This window comes from Lithobates pipiens, unplaced genomic scaffold, assembly GCF_037356315.1.
Source record: "Lithobates pipiens isolate NorthernLeopardFrog02 unplaced genomic scaffold, aLitPip1_a1.2 Scaffold_27, whole genome shotgun sequence".
Taxonomy (NCBI): domain Eukaryota; kingdom Metazoa; phylum Chordata; class Amphibia; order Anura; family Ranidae; genus Lithobates; species Lithobates pipiens.
Genome location: NW_027507788.1, coordinates 24139512 through 24162112, shown reverse-complemented (window position 1 = coordinate 24162112; position 22601 = coordinate 24139512). Strand labels below are relative to the sequence as shown.

Genomic DNA, 22601 nt, shown 5'->3' with positions numbered 1-22601 from the left:
TTCACAAAACAGGATTTAGTATTTTGTGGAAAAACTCTTGGTGGCAATCAGTGGTCAGATGTTTCTTGTAGTTGGCCACCAGGTTTGCACACATCTCAGAAAGGATTTTGCCCCATTCCTCTTAGCAGATCCTATCAAAGTCATTCAAGTTTTGAGGCTCACGTTTGGCATTCAGCTCCCTCCACATATTTTCTATGGGGATTAAGGTCTTGAGACTGGCTAGACCACTGCAGGACCTTAATGTGCTGCTTTTTGAGCCACTCCTTTATTGCCTTGGCCATGTGTTTTGGGTTATGGTCATGCTGGAATACCCATCCACAACCCATTTTCAATGCCCTGGCTGAGGGAAGGAGGTCCTCTCATCCAAGATTTGATGGTACATGGGCCCATCCATTGTCCCTTTGATGCGGTGAAGTTGCCCCGTCCTTAGCAGAAAAATAACCCCAAAGCAAAATGTTTCCACCTCCATGTAGGACGGTGGGGGATGGTGTTCTTGGGGGTCAAAGGAAGCTTTCCTCCCCTGCAAACACAGAAAGTGGAGTTGAAGCCAAAGAGCTTGATTTTGGTCTCATCTGACCACAACACTTTCACCCAGTTCTCCTCAATCATTCAGATGTTCATTATCAAACTTCAGACGGGCCTGTACATGTGCTTTCTTGAGCAGGGGGACCTTGCAGGCACTGCAGGATTTCAGTCCATCGCTGTGGGTTACCAACAAGAGCAGGCTGACAACTCATGGGGGCCCCCGGGCAATAGAAGATTATGGAGTCCCCAGGCTTACAGATGGCCGCCACGCCAGGAGTAAGCAACAAAACAGTACAGCAGTCAGGATAAGCGCTACGCTCACATCATTGTCCACCTTTACACCAAAGTCCCAACATTCTCCTTATAAATCAAGCCCCCCCCCCCCCCCCCCCGCCGTGCATCTCCTCACACATACTTTGCACCTTAGTGCTTGGTGTGGCAGGCAGCTGACAGAAAAAAGCTTTTAATTGGAAAGAAAATCCACTTGTTGCAGGCTCTGAACTGCACAAGTGAGTCGTAGAGCCAGCGGAAGAGTGAACTGCTGTTGGTTGGCCTCAGATTGAGCAGTGGGGCATGTGAAAAAAAGCCATGATATCAGGTGTGCACCCAGACCTGCCCTGCTGCCTGATCCGAGGCAGAGCACAGCAGTACACTATTCAGCTGCCTCCAAATGGCAACAAGTGGATTCTTCACAGTAATGGGATTGTTAGATCAACTTCTGTTGAGTGGAAGTAGGCACATAGTATATACACACACACCAGCACTTTTCACCCATAAATCAGCCTGATGGAACACACTGCTGCTTCCTCCATCTCCTGGCATGCTGTGACTTGTAGTGCCTCAACAGCTCACAGACACAGGCAGCGGTTATACAGGAGAGAGGTGAGGACTCTGCCTGGGTAGTGGTGGGCTGGTAATCAGTAGGGAGGTGCATCAGAGATTGGGAAAGAAGCTCAGAACATCCTTCCTCCAGGAGAAGTGCATACAGAAAATAGATCTAACTGCTTCAGAGAGAAGGAGCCCTGCTAGAGGCAACACAGCCCCCCCCCCCCCCCCCAGGGTAAGCACTGAAATACATTCTTCAGTTCAGCCAGCTTACCTTCCAGCAGACTGCAGCGGTGCCACACTGCAGGCTGTGTACACCACTCCTCCCCCTGTCCTCCAGCTGTCGGCATCACCTGCGCCAATGTCAAATAAGCAGCGCTGGGGAAGGGGTGGTGGTTACACTGTTCTCATTGGCTGAGGAGGCAGTGCAGCGGCGGAGCAGCTATAACCACGGGATTTTAACATCAAAAGCATGTCAGGATCAGACATTTCAGGGACAGGTGTAAAGGGCTTTTTACACACTGTCCCTGGTTTTACTGAGGCTGGCCACCGATGGGGCCCCATAGTGGCCCCAGGCAGTGCCCGAATGGTCAGTAATTGTTTTCTTGGCGACTATGGTCCCAGCTGCCTTGAGATCATTGACAAGCGTCTCTCGTGTAGTACTTAGCCGATTACTCTCTGTTCTCATGATCATTGAAACTCCACAAGATGAGATGTTGCATGGAGCCCCAGACCAAGGGAGATTGACAGTTATTTTGTTTCTGCCATTTGCGAATAATCACACCAACTGTTGTCACCCTCTCACCAAGCTGCTTGGCAATGGTCTTGTAGCCCATTTCAGCCTTGTGAAGATCTACAATCTTGTCCCTGACATTCTTGGACAGCTCTTTGGTCCATGGTGGAGAGATTGAAAATCAGACTGATTGCTTCTGTGGACATGTGTCATCTATACAGGTAACAAGCTGAGATTAGGAGCACTTCCTTTAAGAGTGCTCCTAATCTCAGCTTGTTACCCGTTTAGACACCTGGGAGCCAGAAATCTTACTCATTAAAAGGCAAATCAATTTATAAACTTTTTTGAAATGAGTTTTTCTGGACATTGTTATTCTGTCTCACTGTTAAAATAAACCCACCATTAAAAAGATAGACTGATCATTTCTTTGTCAGTGGGCAAATGTACAAAGTCAGCAGGGGATCAAATACTTTTCCCCCCCTCACTGAATACCTGCAGCATGCTCTATGCTTTCAGCACCAAATGGTAAGAGCAGAAATATTGCCAACAGGACTGCCATGCAGATACAAACAAATATGTGGCTTGCAGTACCATCAATATGATAGGGCATCCCAGCTGTCAGGCAGCAGCGTCAAACAGCCAGATATTTCCAAGGGTTTGACAGACAGGAAATAAAAGGTCAGCTGTGCCATGTTTCATTTGTGAACTTGTTTGCCATGGCAGCGTTCAAATGGCATTTTACAGTTCCTCCACAAGCACAATGGTACTTGAAAACACAAAGCCAACCCTTACTGTAGGTGGCTTGCATACAGAAGGCATATTTTAGGCTTACCTGCCAAAGTCACAGAGTTTCAGCACTGCTGTATCCGGATCAACCAGTAAGTTCTGTGGTTTGATATCTCTATGGCAGACACCTTGAGAATGGATATAGGCCAGACTACGGAATAGCTGGTACATATAGACCTGGGAGGTGACAAGACAATCACTTTCTGAAGGACCACAATCACCACCAAACTTCCTCCCATCACAAACATGTTCCTGTCCTAGCTCACCTTCACATATAGGGACGGCAGTGTGGATTTGGCTTTCGCAAAGTGCCGAGCGACGCGATAGACTGTTTCTGGGACAAAGTCCAGGACCAAGTTCAGATAAACTTCATCCTTCTATAATAAAAATAAAAAATACCCACATGAAATCTCATACATTCAGTAATACTACAGGCTATTTCATTAAAGTGATTGTTTTTCTCCTTTAAAAATAAAGAAAGGACTAACATGTTATACTTACCTGCTCTGTGAAGTGGATTTGTACAGGGCATCCCAGACCCTCCTCTCAGGTCCTTCGCCAATGCTTCTGGCCCCTCCCTCCCGTCAGGTGCCCCCAAAGCAAGCAGCTTGACATCGAGCTGAGCTCCATTCCATTCAAACAAGGAGCAGTGGTTTGGCGCCGCCCCCTCATTACCTGACTAATTGACAGCAGCAGGAGCCAATGGTGCCACTGTGTCTCAGACAATCAGGAGGGAGAGTCCCGGGCAGCCGAGACACAGGTACACATTGCTGGATCGAGATGGGGCTCAGGTAAACATTACAGGGTCTGAGGAGGGCTGCTGCACACTTTTTATCTTAATGCATAAACCGCATAAGGGCCATCCCAAATGTACTGCAGCAGGGCAGCCCTTTAGCGCGAAATCAATTATTCACGGTCTGGGGCACGAACATGCGCCACCAGCAACACGCTCCCGCTGTGATTGGACACATCAGTGGGTCTGGCGGACCTGCCAATCCATTACATAGGCAGACCACCGTCCTGCGACAGAAGACAGATCTTGTGTTTTACATTACAAGCACCTCCCCAGGGACACATTTAACCTTTTGATTGCCCGTTAACCCCTTGCCTACCAGTATCATTAATATAATGACCGTGCATATTTTTGAACACTGTATTAGTATCGCTGGTCCCCAAAAAAAAAAAAGTGTCACTTCTTGTCAGTGTCCGATTTGTATGCTGTAATCGTAAGTCGCTGATCGCCACCATTACTAGTAAAAAAAAAAAAAAAATAATCCATAAAAATATCCTTTAGTCCATGGGTGCTCAACCTGTGGCCTTCCAGCTGTTGCTGAACTACAAGTCCCATGACTTGTACGGTTGACAGTTACAAGCATGACGGGACTTAGTTCAGTGACAGCTGGAGGGCCACGTTGAGCACCCATGCCTTAGGCTGTAGACGCTATAACTGTTGCACAAACCAATATACACGTATTGGGATTTTACCAAAAATAATAGATTTTTTATTTGGCCATGTTTTATAGCACAAAGTAAAAGTTTTTGGGAATTGGTCTTTTTATAGAGAACTGCAGAGGTGATCAAATGGCACCAAAAGAAAAACATTTGTAGGGGGGGGGGGGGGGATTTACATAAGTTTGGATACAGCGTCACACGACTGCACAATAGTCAGTTAAAAACAACGCAGCGCCGCATCAAAAAAAATAAAAAAATAAAATAAAAAGGGTCATAAGGGGGTAAAGCCTTCCGGGACTGAAGCGATTGGGTTAAAAACACCTTCTGCCTTTTAGAACCACTTTAAAAAACAAATCCATTTATTGAAGATAAAGTAAGGATCGGTAACCCAAAGCAACCATCAGCGTTTGGTAAATCATGATCAGAGCCGCTTCTGAGGGTTACTGTAATCTGAACATTGTCTTTTTACAATGGTTCAGAAGCTTGAAAGACTTGACAGAGCATGACAAAAAAGAAAAAGAATTTGAACACTTAAGAAAAAAAAAAAAAAAAATTAAAAAAAAAAAAAAAAAAAAGAAGAAAAAAGTAAGATCATTTTGGTACAACAGAAAGCATTTGAGTAAATCCGGTAAAGTGCAAATATGGAGAGGAATTAAGGTGGGTGGAAGACAGGCTGACCTTCTCTCCGCTGGAGTAGAAGAAATATCTCAGACGCACAATGTTACAGTGATCCAATCGACGCATGATCTGCAGTTCACGATTCTGTACAAAAATAAAAATTGAATGCACGTCATAAAAACCCAAGCATCCACAGAAAAAAAAAAAAAAAAAAACCCGTCTCAATACACATTAACCATTTTTAATTTTACCAATTGGATACCTACCTTAAACCTCTTGTCTTGCAGAACTTTCTTAATCGCCACCATCTCGCCACAATCCACAAGTCTTGCTTGATAAACCACGCCAAACGAACCATTGCCGATTACTTTGATATCCGTATAGGACACCTCCTGCGGACGTTCTGGTCCCTGACCTGGCGTGGCCACTACTGTGGTTACTTTTCCATTGTCTCCTGTGAAGAGAGAAAGTTACATCTCAGCAGGATGCAAAATTCAAGATATTCACTGTTCAGTGTCCAGGACACATCACTGAAATAAGCAAAAAATAAAAATAAATATACACCTGACTAGAAGTGCACATTGCAAAGCATTTCCCTCCTGCTGCAACACCCCTAATGGAGTCATGCCAAAAAAAAAAAAAAAAAAAAAAAAAAAGTGTTGTGGCCTCAAAGTGGGTGGAGATAGGATATTAGTTGGTAGACCCAGCATGGCATCTTGCCAGTGTCCAATCACCTGAAGGTAGCTACACAACCCATAGTCTGACCATGCTTGACACATTTATAACTAGGAGTCGGGAAAAAATAAACAAAAAAAAAAAAAAGGATTAAAAAAAAAAAAAAAAAAAAAAAAAAAAAAAGTTAGGAGCCAGGATTTTTTTTTTTTTTTTTAATAACCACTTGTCTACAGGGCACTTTTACCCCCTTCCTACCCAGCCGTTTTGAGCTTTAAGCCCTGTCACTTTGAATGACAGTTGCACAGTCATGCAACACTGTACCCAAAATAAATTTTAGATCTTTTTTCAATACAAATTTATTTTGGTGCCATTTAATCTCCAATGAGTTTATTTTTTTGCTTAACAATAAAATGGGGGGGGGGGGGGGGGGGGGCGGACACGCAGACATGCCTACACCTTCATTTCAGTTACAACATTTTGCAAAAAAGAAAATAAAATGTTGCACAGGATATCTGATAGACACAGCGATCACAGAGCATGCCCGATGCACGCCCTGGGTTGGGTTCTGCGGGGACATCCATAGACTCGCTCCCAGAACTAGAGGACTGCACTGTAGCAGTCTTTCAGCTATACTGCGGTCGACAAGTGGGAGGTGGATGTGGATAGCTGAAAAAAGCCCAGGCGCCAGGAAGCAATTTCTAGTCACCATGACAACCTGGGATTTGTTGGACCCTGGTCTATGAACTGATTCCTGTGTCCTTTATGATAAAAGAACACAACACATTTCTAGTTGACAAGTATACTTAATACACAATATTACAGAATACTCTAGGACAGTGGGGCTCAACCGCTGGGCACCAAGGGCCACATGTGACCCGCAGAGGCCTCCGATGTGGCCCGCCACCTCCTGCTCTGGGATGGTGGGTGGGAAAGCCCAGATCGCCCAGGACCCACCATCCCCAAGCATCAGTGTGAGGAACAGCGTCAGCACTAGGAGCAGAGCCAAAGCTTCCTGTATAGTGCCGGCTGCTGTCACAAATGAAGTGAAACCAAATCTACTCCGCCTATGACAGGAGTGATACAGGAAGCATTGGCTTTGCTCTACTGCAACCGCATGCTTCCTCTAGCACCGGCTCCTGTCACACTGATGCTCGAGGATGGTGGGTCAGGAAGCAGCCAGCAATACCCGCCTGGGGGGGCAGCAGCCAGCGATATCTGCAGGAATCCTGAGGAAAGAGTGAGGATAGAGGTCAGTTGAGGTGCAGGTAAACTGCAGTACATCAGCGCGAAAGCAGCCTTAGGCCCCTTTCACGCCATCAGGTCCACCCAATCGGACCCTCCATTCATATAGAGCAGCAGATGTAAATGAACTTCTGCCCATTTACCCCCACCTAGCTCCAATCCGAACCACTTAAAAAAGAAATTATATTACAGAAGGGGTGGATCTGTCCCCTTCTGTCTAGGCAATCGGATCAGCGGGCACATAGAGTAGATCAGGCTATGTCCGTATATGCAGAATGGACATGGATGTATCATCCGCCCGCTCTGCTCATTGTGGTCCAGTTACCATCAGTGATCATCTGACACATTAGTAGGGGTGTTGAAAATAAATCGCTGCATCAATGCATCACGATTAAGATGTTCACGATGCTGCGAGTCGGCCAAAACAATCTCTGCTGATGTCATCAGTCGCTCCATGCGATGCTCTGTCTCTCCGGGAGAAACACAGGCAGAGCCTGCATGGTGGATAAAGCCCCCTTCCCTCCACTGAAAAAAAAGTAAGCCAACGAGCCCACAGCCAGTGCGGGGGGGGGGGGCCCTCGAGGAGACCCGACATCAGGAGAGGCTTCACTGGAGGCACCGTAGGGGGGGAAAGGGACAACACTGAGCAGCATGGGGGAGGGGGACTCGACTGACAGCAGGTGAGTGCCAGTGTCACTGATCCGATCCCTCCACTACCATCTCCCCTCTGCCCCTGATAAATTGAGTTGACCGCTTAATCATTGAGTCACTGGTCACATGAATAATTCCCTTGAGAAAGCCACGTCGGGAGGCGACAGTTACGCCACTTCCGGTGGCTCGTATCCTCGTAAGCATGGTGAGGAGTAGAGCCGTCTATGAGTGACATTAACAGCCAAGGGGTGTAAAATGTGAATGGATTAATTCAAGTTTATTAAAGTGGAAGTAAACCCTCCTATCATTTGTCAGCTAAGGAAGCTGCCATCGCCTCCGTTTAATCTTTAACGGCCATGATCCTGCACGTGATCAATTATGACACCAGCCATTGGATGGTGTGACAGTTTGGTTGAGAGCACAACCAATGTGACAGTTAGCATTTCTGGCATGCCGGGAATGTAACTTTTTGAAACAAAAAAAAAAAAAAAAAAAAAAAAAAAGAGAATACGCAGGATACATTACGTACAACTGATGTTCCATTCCAATGTGGTTAATCCCTTATCAGCATCGATAAAGTGCGATTTGACCCATGAGGGTGAGGTGAGCAGGCATTGCACTCAGAAGTGGCAGTGACAATTTCTTTGAATCACAGTATTATCATAATAATAATAAATAATAGATCTTTGAGTGAACCAATTAACGTTCATCACAGAAGAAATACCGGCCATTGGCAGGAAGGGGGTGGGCGACCCCTCCCACTGCTTCGGAAAGCGATCCAAAAGCCGCTTTCACGAGAAAGCCAGTAGCTGGCTGGAAGTAAAAGAAAAAAAAAAAAAAAAAGGGGGGGGGGGTGTTATGGCTGACAGCTTGAGCCATAACCTCAGTAAGCCAAATGTAAACTGCAGCGTATTGTGTAGTCGACAAGTGGCTTTTTGTTGCTCATTATCAGCACGTTTATTTTTCCCTGTCGACAAAATGCTGATAACCCCATTTTCTTCCGCTGATATATCATGCAATCCTAGTACACACTTCTGCAGATGTGATGCGCACATGCATTTTGGTGCAGCCCATTCCTGGGTTGTCTACACATGGGAGAAAAAAAATTAAATAAAAAATAAATCATAGAAGTGCAAAATACAAACCACACAAAAATGCATGGTACTTGCCCTTTTGGAGAAAAAAAAGAAGGAAGACGCACTTATCAATACTAGTTTGTGAGTAGCCATTTTGCCATTTGTTCCGTTTTCAATAAAGCTCGATTTATGGTAATGCACTAGGTCAGTGCGCCTTCCTTTTTTATTTTGCTTTTCTCCAAAAGGGCACCATGCATTTTTGTGTGGTTTGTATTTTGCACTTCTATGATTTTTATTTTTTATTTTAGATTTGGCTTACTGAGGTTATTTTGTTTTTCTCCAGTATTTGAATACCCAATATTCTAAGGAGGGCTGCAAGACCTTTTTTTGACACTACCATCTTAAACTGTCGGTATCACACTTTGAAGAGCGAGACAGCAGAGCGCAGGAGAAGTTGTCTTACTTGCCATTTTAGCACATGCTCTCTCATGCATGTTAGCAACATGTGCTGAAGGTACAACACCACAGTGCACCTGATTAAAGGAATGTACATTTTTGTGCGCTACAGAAACGCTCAGAGTTTTGCTTGCATTGCACAAATGCTGAAATCATTCTGATGAAAACCCAGGAGCCAAAAGAAGCCGCCATTAAATTGTTGACCGTATGTACACCTGCCAAATATGAAATTATTTTTTTCAAGTTTATTTTAATAAAATGCTTTTGTAGAAAAAAAAAAAAAAAAAAAACACATCTAAAAAGATAAAGTTTCCTTGGTGAGGGAGGGTTCCGAAAAGTGGAAGTTTCATTTTTGTGTGGACCTCCGCTTTAAGATAAATTTTCGAGTTTATTCAACATGAAATGGAGCTTAGTTATGTAGAATGAGGCTGTATATTCTGCAATATTTACATTTTTGGTAAAGTCATTCAATGAATCCAAGCTGAGATAACATGCACTGCATTGATGCATTCACACAATTTCACAGTAACTATGAGATAAAAGTAACGGTATAATAGGCCAGTATACACGCAAGCATATATGGGAAAAATATCCTAAACCGCGCAGGTTTAACCACTTCCCACTGCACATAAACGGCAGGGCGGTCCTTTCCTCGTTCTGAGTGAACGTTCAGGAATGTACCTCAGAACGTTTGCTCATCATGATCACAGAATCTAGCTGAACAGAGTTTGGGATATGGGTGATGTGATTGGACAAACGTGGCCAGTATTAAAGTGGTTGTAAACCCTTACAAACCACTTTGACCTACAGGTAAGCCTAGATTAAGGCTTACCTGTAGGTCCAAGAAATATCTCCTAAACCTACACGGTTTAGGAGATATTTGCCTGAAGACAGGCACCGCTGTCTACGGCGCATGCGCTGTAGACAGCGACGCGCAGGCGCACTGAACGCGGCATTTCCAACAATGGATCTGCCACGCGTGTCGGCTCCTGTGCGCATGCGCGGGAGTGACGTCATGGCGACTCAGCCGAATGACAGCGGCGGAGCTGCGAGACGCCACCAGCAAGATGGATGCGGCGGACTACAGGGGACAGCGGCGACTTCGCTGGCTCCTGTGTCAGGTAAGTGACACATAATGGGCTACTAAGCGATGCATAGTAGTCCATTATGCTTTACCTTTGCAGGGAATGAAAGAGTAAGTAAACTCATCAGGGTTTACTTCCTCTTTAAAGTGGTTAAGAGATATTTCCAGTACCTACAGGTAAGCCTAATTATAAAGCTTACCTGTAGGGAAAAGTGGTTTGTAAGGGTTTTCAACCACTTTAATGCATTCTATGCTAAAACGGTATGGGCTTCTAGGCTAGCAGGAGCCACAGTTTTGCACTCCCAGCCTCACCAGAAGCTGACATGAAGACACTGCCTATGAGGATATGCAGGCATGGGGGAAGTATAGAGGACAGCACAAAGACATGCCTCTGCTTTTCCTCCAATGGAGCCTTGAGAGAACAGAACACAAAAGACCCCTCCCCCTCACAGAACACCCCACCTCTGCTCCCCCCCCCCCCCCCAAGGGAGCCCCCTCACACAAGACCCCCACCTCTAATCCCCCCCAAGGGAGCCCCCTCACACAAGACCCCCACCTCTGCTCCCCCAAGGGAGCCCCCTCACACAAGACCCCCACCTCTGCTCCCCCAAGGGAGCCCCCTCACACAAGACCCCCACCTCCGCTCCCCCAAGCGAAGTCCCAAGAGCACAGCACAAAAACCACATGCCTTTGGCTCCTCCTCCAAAGGAAGGTCTGAGAGGAAAGCACATAGGAGGCACATCTTTCACTCTTAAAAAGGAAGTCACCTCACAGAAGACCCACCTCTGCTCCAACTGAGTATTGAGAGAACCCCACATAGAAGACCTACCTCTGCTCCTCCACCAAAGGAAGTAACAAGAAGAGCACACCAGCCCCCCCCCCCCCCCCCCCGCTCCTTTGGTAAGGAAATTCTTCTGTCAATCATTTCCCTTAGAAGAGGAGCAGAGGCATGTCTTTGTGGTGTCTTCCGAAAGCTGCCTGTGCATGTCAGCACAGGCAATATCCTCACAACTGTCCCAGTAGTTCCAACTAGTTTTTTTTGTACTACTTTAAACTTCAGCTACAAAAGGTTTCGTTTTTGATAGAACCAGGTGTAAAATAAATACCCTCCGTCTGATTTTTATTGCTCATTGTGTCCCTACAGTGAAATATGTCATGATGGGAAATGTACAGTGTGCTGGTGACAACCAATTTTGACAAATTTGGAAGACCGATTTCCAAACAGGCTTGCAGACAAACCTGACAAATTGTAGTTCTCTTGCACGCAAAACATTTTTGCCTGTAGTTCCACAATAAAAAATATATATATATTCATTCAAAAAATAGATTCATTTTGCCCTGCAGTCAAGCCTTACATGAAGACTAGATCCTGGCTGTTCAAAATCCAAGAATAAAGGAACCCCAGGCACTGGTGCCACGTTTTTGGGGAGGATATGAGCAGAATATTGCTGAACTACGGCCTTACCCCCACTTGTGTCATGGCAACTTCAAGCAAAAACTTCACTGCTGTTCATGTTTAGCCTCCAGCACCACACCACTATGAGGTATACCTGCCAGTGAATAGGCAAGATAATTACAGAGTTACACAACAAACTAGCTCACAGGAGATTACTAAAGCCTAAAATTAGACAGCAGTGATCCCTAATACACGCCTAGAGAATACAACTCCTTTCCCAGCAAGAGACATTTTAGGGTTATTGCCCACCATAGAAGATGCCCAGCATAACACCACATTAACTCAATCCAGAGCGAGGCCAACCTCCTCCAAACCATCATCAAACCGTACCAACATTTAAAGCGGGAGTTCCGCCGTTTTGTTTTTAAAAAAGTCAGCAGCTACAAATACTGCAGCTGCTGACTTTTAAAATAAGGACACTTACCCGCCCAGCGCGCCCGCGATGTCGGCACCCAAAGCCGATCTCTTGATCGGCTCTCGGGTGCTGCCGCCGCCATCTTCGGTATGGGAATCAGGAAGTGGAGCCTTGCGGCTTCACTTGCCGGTTCCCTACTGCGCATGCGCAGGTCGTGCTGCGCAATAAGGATGGTCCCCGCTGTCTCCGGGATCCGTGTGTTTCCCAGGAGACAGCGTGGGACCCGCAGGAAGTGGCGTAAATACCCGCAGAATCTGCAGCTATCTATGCCGGAAGTGGGTGCAAATACCTGTACTATACAGGTATCTGCATCCCCCCCTCCCCCCGAAAGGTGCCAATTGTGGCACCGGGGGGGGAGGGGGATTTCAATGAGCGGAAGTTCCACTTTAGGGTGGAGCTCCACTTTAAATAGAATGCACATGTTTCTATTATATAAGTGTAGAATGGCAACTAAAGAAAGGAGATTACAGTGGAAAGCTCACCACCCAGTTGCATAATGGCCAAGAGGTCTGAACTTCAGGTAAAGCTCACTAGTTGCAACAGTCCAACACTAGTCCTTTGCATTGGTAGAGGCCCCACAACCAAATCCAAGGTAGTGGTTAAGTGACCAGGCAGGCAACACTAAATTTTATAGGAGCTGTGGTGATCCTTTATAACTTTTACTACCTCCATGAAACTAACATTACATTAGGGGGCTGCCTAAAAAGTATACTAGTTAAAGGCTTGTTAGACGACAAATGCCAAGACCAAAGAGCTGTCCAAGGATGTCAGGGACAAGATTGTAGACCCACACAAGGCTGGAATGGGCTACAAGACCATCAGCAAGCAGCTTGGAGCGATGTTGACAACAGTCTGTGCGATTATTCACAAATGGAAGAAACAAAATAACTGTCCATCTCCCTCAGTCTGGGGCTCCATGCAAGATCTCACCTCGTGGCGTTTCAATAACAGTGAGGAATCAGCCCAGAACTACACGGGAGAATCTTATCAATGATCTCAAGGCAGTTGGGACCATAGGAACAAAAACACTACACCATGAAGGACTGAAATGCTACAGCGCCCGCAAGGTCCCTCTGCTCAAGAAAGCACATGTACAGCTCCCATCTGAAGCCTGCTAATGAACATCAGATGAGACCAAAATCGAGCTCTTTGGCATCAACGCAACTACTTGTGTTTGGAGGAGGAACGCTGCTTATGAACCTAAGAACACCATCCCCATCGTCAAACATGGAGGTGGAAACATTATGATTTGGGGGTGTTTTTCTGCCAAGGGGACAGGACAACTTCACCACATCAAAGGGGTAATGACTGGGCCAACGATGACTTACCTGTCTCATGACCAGTGCGGCAGATCTGCACTGCAGGAATTGCAGATAACAGACACCAATAAATCTTTAAAGGAGTTTGTTAAAGGGGTTGTAAACCCTTGCGTTTTTCACCTTAATGCATACTATGCATAGAATGCATTGAGGTGAAGAACCCCTTGTAGTGCACCAGAGCCCCCCCCCCCCCCCCCCATTTACTTACCTGAACCCCATTGCTCCTGCGCCAGGTAAGAGCAAACTAGCTCCAGCCGGTGTCTCGGGTCCTGATTAGATAGATAGCAGCACAGCCATTGGCTTTCACTGCTGTCAATCAAATCCAATGACATGGAGGGCAGGGCCGACTCCTGCTGTCCATCAATGGACGCATCCGAACGACTGTCCTGAAGGAGAGCACTTCTGACCGGGCACTCAATAAGAGGAGCAGCCAGGAGAGCTGCTGAGGGACCCCAGAAAAGGAGGATCAGGGCAACTGTGCAAAACAAACTGCAAAAAGGCAAGTATGACATGGTATATTAAAAAAAAAAAAAAACACACCCTAAACGTTTACTTATCCTTTAAGGGTCTTTTCGTGAGGGATTTGCATTCAGGGGACTCCACTTTGCTCAGCGGCGGATCGATTCGTTGATGTCCACTGAGAAGGCAGATTGAAGATCTGTCTCTGCTCACTGTGCAAAGACAAACCTGTCAGTCGTGTTCTCGATAGGGAGATCAGATGAAAATGGACAGCCTTACCATCTTCACCCATCGATCGGGTCTACATCCGTCTGGCTTTTGGGGACAGGACTGGATATCGGCGGATGTCAGCAGGCACGTCACAGACATCCGGTCGCTCCATAGGAGGTGCACGGAACTTCCGATCAGGTTCCACCTAAAAAAACTTAGACAGACCCGATTGAAAAGTCTGTGCGAAAGGAGCCTCAATGCTTATGATTTGCTATATTTAGCACTCATTTATGTTTTTTTGCAATTTTTCTTCTTTAGAGGAAGATCGTTCTGTTAGGCCTCATGCACACTGAGGTTATAACAAAATGGCAGTAGCGTTAGCTGTATAATTTGTTTTGCACTTTCACCACCGATTCCTGTGTGGGTTCCCACATCGTATCTGACTCGCAGGCAGTTCACACTGCTCTCTGAAAAGCGCTGCAGGTGTCAATATAAAGTTAATGACAACCCCAAATCGGTTAGCGGAATGCAGTGTGAACTCTGGAATCTGATCACATGGGTCCGAACACTAAATGCGATCCGATTCCACTGCACACCAAAAGAGTACAAACTGTAAGGCTGAATTTTCACCATAGATTTTGCATGTGATGTGCACAGCAATGCGGTGCAAATCACATACAATGTCTGGCATTGCATTAGTGTGAACCCAGGCTAAAAGCCCTTACGTCGTTTTTTGCGGCACTTTTTACCTCCGCTAGCGACTGAGTAAAGGGTTAAAAAGCATCTGCAAAGCACCGTTGCTTAGGTGCTTTCCATTGATTTCAATGGGCAGGACACTTTAGATTTAGGCTGCTTTCACACAGGCGCTTTAGCGCTAAAAATACGCCTACATAGCGTGCCTGTAAAGAGCCTCTCCTCTCATTCCAGTGTGAAAGCACTCAGGCTTTCTGCCAGTGCGCTGGCAGGATGGTTAAAAAAAAAAAAAAAAAAAAAAAAAAAAAGTCCTGCAAGCCGCATCTTTGCAGTGCTGTAGGAGTGCTCCTAAAGCACCCCTGCCCATTGATATCAATGGGCAGCACCACTGAACCACCAACAATGCGCCGATTTTAACCCTTTTTTCGGCCACTAGCGGGGTTTAAAAGCGCCTCGCTATCGGCTGAAAGCCACCACAAAAATGATGATTAAGTGCCGCCAAAAATTGACTGCTGATGCCCCAGTGTGAAAGTAGCCTAAAGCACCTCAAAGAAACTGCTTGCAGGACTTTTGACATCCTGCCAGCACAGCGCCCCAGTGTGAAAGCACTTGGACTTTCACACTGGGATTTGCAGATGAGGCTTTTTTCAAGCTCTTTACAGGCACTATTTTAGCGCTAAAGCACCTGAAAAACACCTCCAGTGTGAAAGAGGTCTAAAGAGGAAGTAAACCCTGATGGGTGTTACTTCCTCTTTCATTCCCTGCAAAGGCAAAGCATAATGGACTACTATGCATCGCATAGAAATCCATTATGTGTCACTTACCTGACAGGAGCCAGCGAGGTCGCCGCTGTCCCCTGTAGTCCGCCGCATCCATCTTCTTGGTGGGGTATCGCAGCTCCGCCGCTGTCATTCGGCGAAGCCACGATGACGCCACTCCAGCGCATGCGCACGGGAGCCGACGCGCGCGGCAGCTCCGTCGTTGAGAATGCTGCGCTCAATGCGCCTGCGCGCCGCAGAAAGCGGTGCCTGTTTCCGGGCAAATATCTCCTAAACCATATAGGTTTAGGAGATATTTCTTGGACCTACAGGTAAGCCTTTATCTAGGCTTACCTGTAGGTAAAAGTGGTTTGGTAAGGGTTTACAACCACTTAAATGTAGGCACATAAACACTGGGAAAGCAAAAACATTGTGCGTTTTCATTCAAAATGATCTCCCTCTAGTAAAATGTTACAATGTATTTTTATTCCAGAGCTCAGGGTAGAACATTTCCACATGGATACATTGTATACTTTTAACTCTGTTCAGTACAGTGTTTCCCTCATTGTTATTTTGTGCATTACTAAAATACCAGTGTTCTGACAAAAGGGCCAACCTGGCAGACAGTACAACCCGCATCACATCCCGTGGAATCAGCTGGAGCTCAAAACTGCGTGCGCTGCGTAGGCGCGATGCTTCATACATCCCTTTAGTGGCTGACGTCAGTGGACGGAGGAATTTCCCTGACAAAATGATCGACTACTGCGCTTGCCAATCTTGCACCACCACATCACACCTACAGTAAAGCAGACATGTTGCTACACCAAACACTGTTTTTAATTAGCAAAACTGCATTTGGTGTAGCAACATGTCCGCTGCCCCACCTGCCTACAGTAGGCGAGTTGACATTGCGTGTAAAGTGTAGCAAGATGGCCTTAAGAACATCAATTATGTCAGTGTTAGCTGATTTCTGCTTCAAGCATTTTGTCAAATTTCTCGGTGCACTGCATGCACGCGGTTTGGCGCGCCATCTGATTACACGTCACAGGAAGTGATGCAAGTTGCACATTCTGCCAGGTTGGGCCTTTTGTCACAACACTGGCTGCCTAACCAGTTAAATAAAATGTGCGTTTAGTAAATAGACTTTAAAGTGTTACTAAACCCAGGAGCCTGCATTCACTGTATCTGGTCTCCCACTGTACACACAACATGGAAATACAATTATTTTATTAAATAAACTGCTAAATACCCTCTCATCAGCAGTATATAGCAGTCTTGTGACTTCTATCAGTCCCTGATTAAGCTTGTAGCAGGAGTTTTCATACTGCACCGAGCTGTCCTATCAGGACGCAGGACCCCTGACCCTCTGTCTGGACAGTGCTGATCACATACACTCCTTAGGAAAAAAAAAAAAACCTAGTAGGACACACCAAACTGAGCAGGTGCAGCCGGTCTCCAAAGGCTTGTTCTTCAGACATGTTCTGGAGTCAGTGGAAGGGGAGGATCTGAGAATACAGGATCAAACAGCCTTTTTACACAATGCAGCCACAGTGTGCATGCTTTACTGCCTATACAGAACGATTTTACTGTTGTGGGATTAGTAAAAAGTTCATCTTTTTTGCAGTATTTACCTCTTTTTAAAAATGTGCACTATTTACCTCACATTCAATATTTTACTTGGATAAATTAACTCTCATCACATGACATTCCTCGAATGGAAAAGTCCAACATCATGCAAAACCCTATAAGGTGGTGTTTGCCAGCCTCGGCCTGGGCTCCAACCAGGGCACGCCTCCGTGTATCACTGCCCACAGAGCTTAGTCACAGGGATCCCATGAACTGGCACTAGCGCTGTCCTTGTCTACACGCCAAGCAGCACCTGTAAATTTAGTTTGGGCCACACAACCCTTCATATTGCACGAGTTAATCCTTTATAGTGAATTGACCCCAAAGGGCCCTAAACAAGGAACCACTCAGCACACCACTTAGCGCTCCAGCCTGCAAGACTTTGACAGGCTGCAGGGCTGGATGCTGTACGCGTCTCCTGGGCGCAAAGCCACCAGATGCATCAACAGAAGCATCAACAGACTTGCAGCATTTTTCATCAATGCAGCACACAACACAAATGGTGCCCAACTGTGCATTTCATTGTGCTGCTTCGTTGGTCTGGGTGCGACCTAAAAAAAATAAAAATAAAAAAAAAAATTATAAAAAATAAAAAAGTCAGCTTTGAGCACTACTGCACATTAGCAGAACGTGCAAATGTACATCTGGCTTAAAGTGCCATTACATTTTCAATGATTATAATGCTGCAGACTCCAGAACTTGCTGCGTGTGCAGTGTGGTTTTCATTTTCAGCCTGTGGTTGCCGGACATTCGCTCTCTCAGCACTCAGAGCGTGCGCTTTAATACCAGGATGTTCAAAGGAAGCGCAATGTCAACCTGAAGTTGGTGGTAGGACACAACCGACGTTACGTGCATTGTCCCCCTACATGGGGATTGGCGAGTTGTTGGGTTGATGACTGCGGGTGGCCAAAACAGAACTAAAGTCCCCTTCCCAGGGTGAAGGTCCACCACATATTTCATTCAATGGACTTAAAAAGGCACCATGAAGGTCAATACACCCAAAATGAAGAATGCTAAATTTTTGTGGCACCGGGACATGAACTGCACCTACTAAAAAACATCATTTTCCCCACAATTAAAAATACAGCAAAGGGTGCAACACCACATCTAGTGTGAACATGGCATTAGGGAGTAATCTTTATCTAATCTATTCCTTTGTTTTATTCACCAAGGAAGACGTGAATGCGCGACAAACCGACCCAATAACAGCCAACTGGTTATTCCTTTTTTAAGTTAGAACCAACGCAGATCTGTGTTTTCCTGTGATCGCCACACAAAATACAGGTCAGCAGTTTCCAACTTCTTGCAATGGTGCCAGGTGTAGAGCGTTACCTGCTTTGTGTCATTTCTTTGGACTGACAAGTCCTACTAACCATAAGAATACGCACTGCGGGCAGAACAGGTCAAAGGCAGCTTGTTGCGGGCACAGTGTATGAATTCTAAGGGCAGCGATGGGCACCACCCAAGTACACAAGCCCTTAAAATTTAGGTTTATATTTCTGTGTCTGACCACATTGGAAAGAGTATCTCACTTCCTGTCACTGTGACGCCCATACATAAAATAGGAGTAAGGTTGTCAGACAGAGGAGAACCCACTTCCTGTCACGGCAATGTCCATACAGAAAAAAGGTTATATAAATATTGCTACCAGGCAGAAAAGCTTCTCCTACTTACCAAGGTGCCCATACATGAAACGGGGAATGCAAGAGGCAACATTTGAGAACACCCAAGCATACAGGCTCTTGAAATGTTAAATTTTGGCCTGTAACCCCATTGGGTAAAAAAGTTTCTCTCACTTCCTGTCACCACATATGAAAATGGGAGCAACTGAAAAATCCCGTCCCAAAGACACCCAAACATGAAATGAGGTCGGACAGAAGAGTCTCTCGCGGCCCCAAAAAAACATGAAATGTGGCCACAGTTTACACCCAACAGAAGAGAATCTCACTTCGGGTCACGGAGATGCCCATATATACGAAACGTGATATGGCTGTCACCAAACAGCAATATTGTCACTTAAAGCGGGACTGCACTGTGGAAAAAATTATTAAAAGCCAGCAGCTAAAAATACTGCAGCTGCTGACTTAATAAATAGACACTCACCTGTCCCGGGGTCCAGCGATGCCGGCAGCCGAGGCCGATCGATCGGCTCTCGGCTGCTGCCGTCACCATTCTAGGTGAGGGAATCAGGAAGTGAAGCGAAGCGGCTTCACTTCCCGGTTCCCTACTGCGCATGCGCGAGTCGCGCAGCGCAATAGGAATTGTCCGCACTGTCTCTGGGACGCGTGTGTGTCCCAGCAGACAGCGCTCAGGGACAGGAAGAGGCATGGACTCCCGTGGGAGGCTATGCCCGGAAGTGGGTGTAAATAACTGTCTTTTACAGGTATCTCCACCCCCCTCCCCCCTGAAAAGATGCCAATTGTGACACCGGAGGGGGGGGGGAGGGTTCCGATCAGCGGAAGTTCCACTTTAGGGTGGAACCCCGCTTTAACACTTAAGAGGCGTGCATCCCCACTGGAGACATTTCCCATCACTTCCTGCCCTGTGAAGAGAAGAGAGGGCTAATCTCCCCACCGGGGACATAGATGGCTACAACCTGGACGAGGATGTAACACTTCCCGGCTCCGTCCTAAAATCAGGAAGAAAAAGCTAGAGTTGGGATTTAGGAGAACTTGTGAGCGGATGACTCCAGGGAGAAGAACAATGGAGGCATTCTACAATGAGATGATGTCTGATCAGGTGACAATGGCTTGGAGCACCTTGTGCGAGAGGCAGCACTGCTCCAGGTAGGTACACTGAACCCCTCCCCCCCCCCCCCCTGCGCCAAGATCAGAAGAAATGTCTGGATGGTGACAAACTGAGATCAAATTTATCTTCAATGAAACATAATAAAAAAAAAAAAAAGTTGGGTTTTCATGCCAACCTCAGCACTGAATCATAACCAGTTATGAGGTTAGAGCAAAAATGTGTGAACCTTCACCACCCACCCCACTGATTTTAAGCCTTTTTATTGAAGGTTAGTAAAGTTTTAGAGCTGCCAAAAAGTGTCCCCGAAACCCACATTTGTGGCAAGTTTTACATTGTGACACGGGCGTATTCTTAGGGGCCGGTCCCCCAGCTCTTGGCCAGATGAACAATAGTGACATTTTCCTGGGGCCCAGTGCCCCACCTTCTTGGTGACACCTGCTCCGGGGGGGGCACCCCACCTTCTTGGTGACACCAGCTCCGGGGGGGGCGCCCCACCTTCTTGGTGACCCTAATAACCCCCCAGCTATGGGGGGGGCCACCACCTTGGTGACCCCACCTTCCTTGCAACCCCCAATCCCCCCAGCTGCTGGGAGGCCCCTACTTGGTGACACCGAAGCCCCCAGCTTCGGGGGACCACCTCCCCAGGGGCAAATCCCGAGCTCTAGGGGCACCTTCCTGGTAACCCCCAGCTCTGGGGCCATTTCCAGGATCACTCAGCGGCCCCCCCTGGTGGTAGATACGAGTCTAGTCCTCCCAGCACAGAGGAGTGAGGAGAAGTCCTCTAACCTGGAACATTTCTCTAACAAGGACATTCCATTCCAGGGACAGCAGTCCCAGCACAGGGACCTCTCCTGGGCCCACATTATATAAATAAGGTCGCCGACCCCCCCCCCCCCCCTCTCCACCCCCCCGCCGCCATATTGGCACAGCCCCCTCCCTCCCTCAGGTACTCACTGCCCAGCTTGATGGCGCTGAAGCCGGCAGGCACAGAGGCGGCTCCTCCCGCTGCTCCTCCGGGGGGCCCCTTGGCAGCTCCACCCTGGGCCGGGTCACCGAAGGCCTCGGGCCGGGCCCGGTTGGCGCCGCTCATACTGAGGAGCGAGGAAAGCAGACGCTGAATGGTGCCGCCACACACTCACACACACACACACACTCCCGGGCCGCGCAGCTTCCTGGGAACCCGAGTCCTCTCCTCCGCTCCGCCAATCAGCGCGGGACCCCCTCCTGACTACAACTCCCAGCCTGCCCCACACAGGAACAGGGCGGAGGGGATTGTGGGTGACTGAGTGCGCGAACTACCAGAGAGGTGACGCCGAGAGACTACACTTCCCAGAGTGCCAAGCGACATGAGGGCGTCGACCGAGTGCGCCCTCTGCTGTCAGGAGAGTACAACACCACCACAATGTAAAGGGCGAGTTATTATCTCCATCCAAAGTCACAGAAAAAGAACTGATAATAATGCACATCAGAAAAACAACTGGAGAAATGGCAACTATAAAAATAAAAAAAATTAATATACACACACATAATATAAATAAAAAATTATATATATATATATATATATATATATATATATATATATATATATATATATATATATATATATATATATATATATATATATATATATATATATATATATATATATATAAACACACGAGAGGTTTATTAAAATTGTATATACCGTTTTAAAACAGCTAATTTTTACATTAAAGGTTTGAATAATTATACATACATTTTAATATGATTAATATGATTTTTTTAGGGTACAGGTTTATTTTCTTATGTCAATTTTGACATTTTAATGTCTCTTAATTATTTTATTAAATTACCTTGAGTGACACAGTAACTACAATGAATGAAGGTATCTTATAATGGGTAAACAAAAAATAAATAAAATGCAGCGCCGGTACTCCTAATACGCGCTATGTTAGTAAATTTAGTTTTTGCCCAAAACTATAGTTACGTTTTGGGGTTAATTGTGCTAAACTGTGCTTTGGCATCAGTTTGGCTGGGCTTTATTGAGGTTCTTCCTGGTCATAGGTGGGGTTCGCACTTGTGAGAGGGCCTTAGAATGCAGTCTGGTTGGACGCATTGGGTTTGTCTCGCTGTGTATTCTGGGAGAGGGTACTAAAGGAGCTGAAGTCGCGTGGTTCTGGGTTCCGGTCCAGAAGTTGTTGCTGACTCCATGGTCCTGGTCCTCCTGACCAGCCCCCAGAGGCCCTCATGGCCTGGGGTGCGGATCCATCCGTTTCCAAGCCTTGGAACTGGCCAGTTTGAGGCGCAGTAACTGGAAGGAGGATTCTAAGGTGTTTTGGTGCTGTCTCGGGTTTGGAGAGGCCCAGAAACTCTACACACGACCAGGGGAGGACTCTTCAGTAAGAGCCATGCACAAGGCTGGCTGCTCAGTAAGAGCCTGGAAGCTGAGCTGCCATGGATATTGATTGAATCCACATTTCTTACGGTATTGCCGGACCGGCTTAAAGATTCTTTTACAGTAAGAAGAGTGCCTACCTCTATCCTTCCGGTTACAACCAAGTTTTTCAACCAAGTCTGTGTGAGAGACTTTGCAAAGCTAGAGTTACCTGTTGGCTGCTAAACCCAAACTCAAGCATTTATCCAACAGTTACAGAATCCAGTTGCGAGCGCCTGTTCCCTGGATTATGTACATAGAGACTTTTATTGAAGTCAGCAGTTCTGAGCACCTGAGCTAAACTCTACCCTGATAGTCTCTATTCCCAATTTAGAGACTGAGTTTGTTCAACTGTTTTATGCAAAATAAAAATCCTAACAA

General features: G+C 46.4%; 1 protein-coding gene across 2 annotated transcripts in view; it reads right to left on the bottom strand.

The window, feature by feature from the left end:
* The window catches only part of GSK3A (glycogen synthase kinase 3 alpha), a 41442-nt gene extending 20405 nt beyond the window's left edge, over nucleotides 1-21037 (bottom strand). For both annotated transcript variants that reach the window (XM_077456637.1, XM_077456636.1), the window contains exons 1-5: nucleotides 20762-21037; nucleotides 5206-5393; nucleotides 5000-5083; nucleotides 3136-3246; nucleotides 2916-3046 (exon numbers count right to left, since the gene is read on the bottom strand). In XM_077456637.1, the coding sequence (XP_077312763.1) occupies nucleotides 2916-3046; nucleotides 3136-3246; nucleotides 5000-5083; nucleotides 5206-5393; nucleotides 20762-20897 (650 nt within the window). In that variant the 5' untranslated portion in view covers nucleotides 20898-21037. The remainder of the gene's footprint in view (nucleotides 1-2915; nucleotides 3047-3135; nucleotides 3247-4999; nucleotides 5084-5205; nucleotides 5394-20761) is intronic.
* Nucleotides 21038-22601: the final 1564 nt, after the last annotated feature.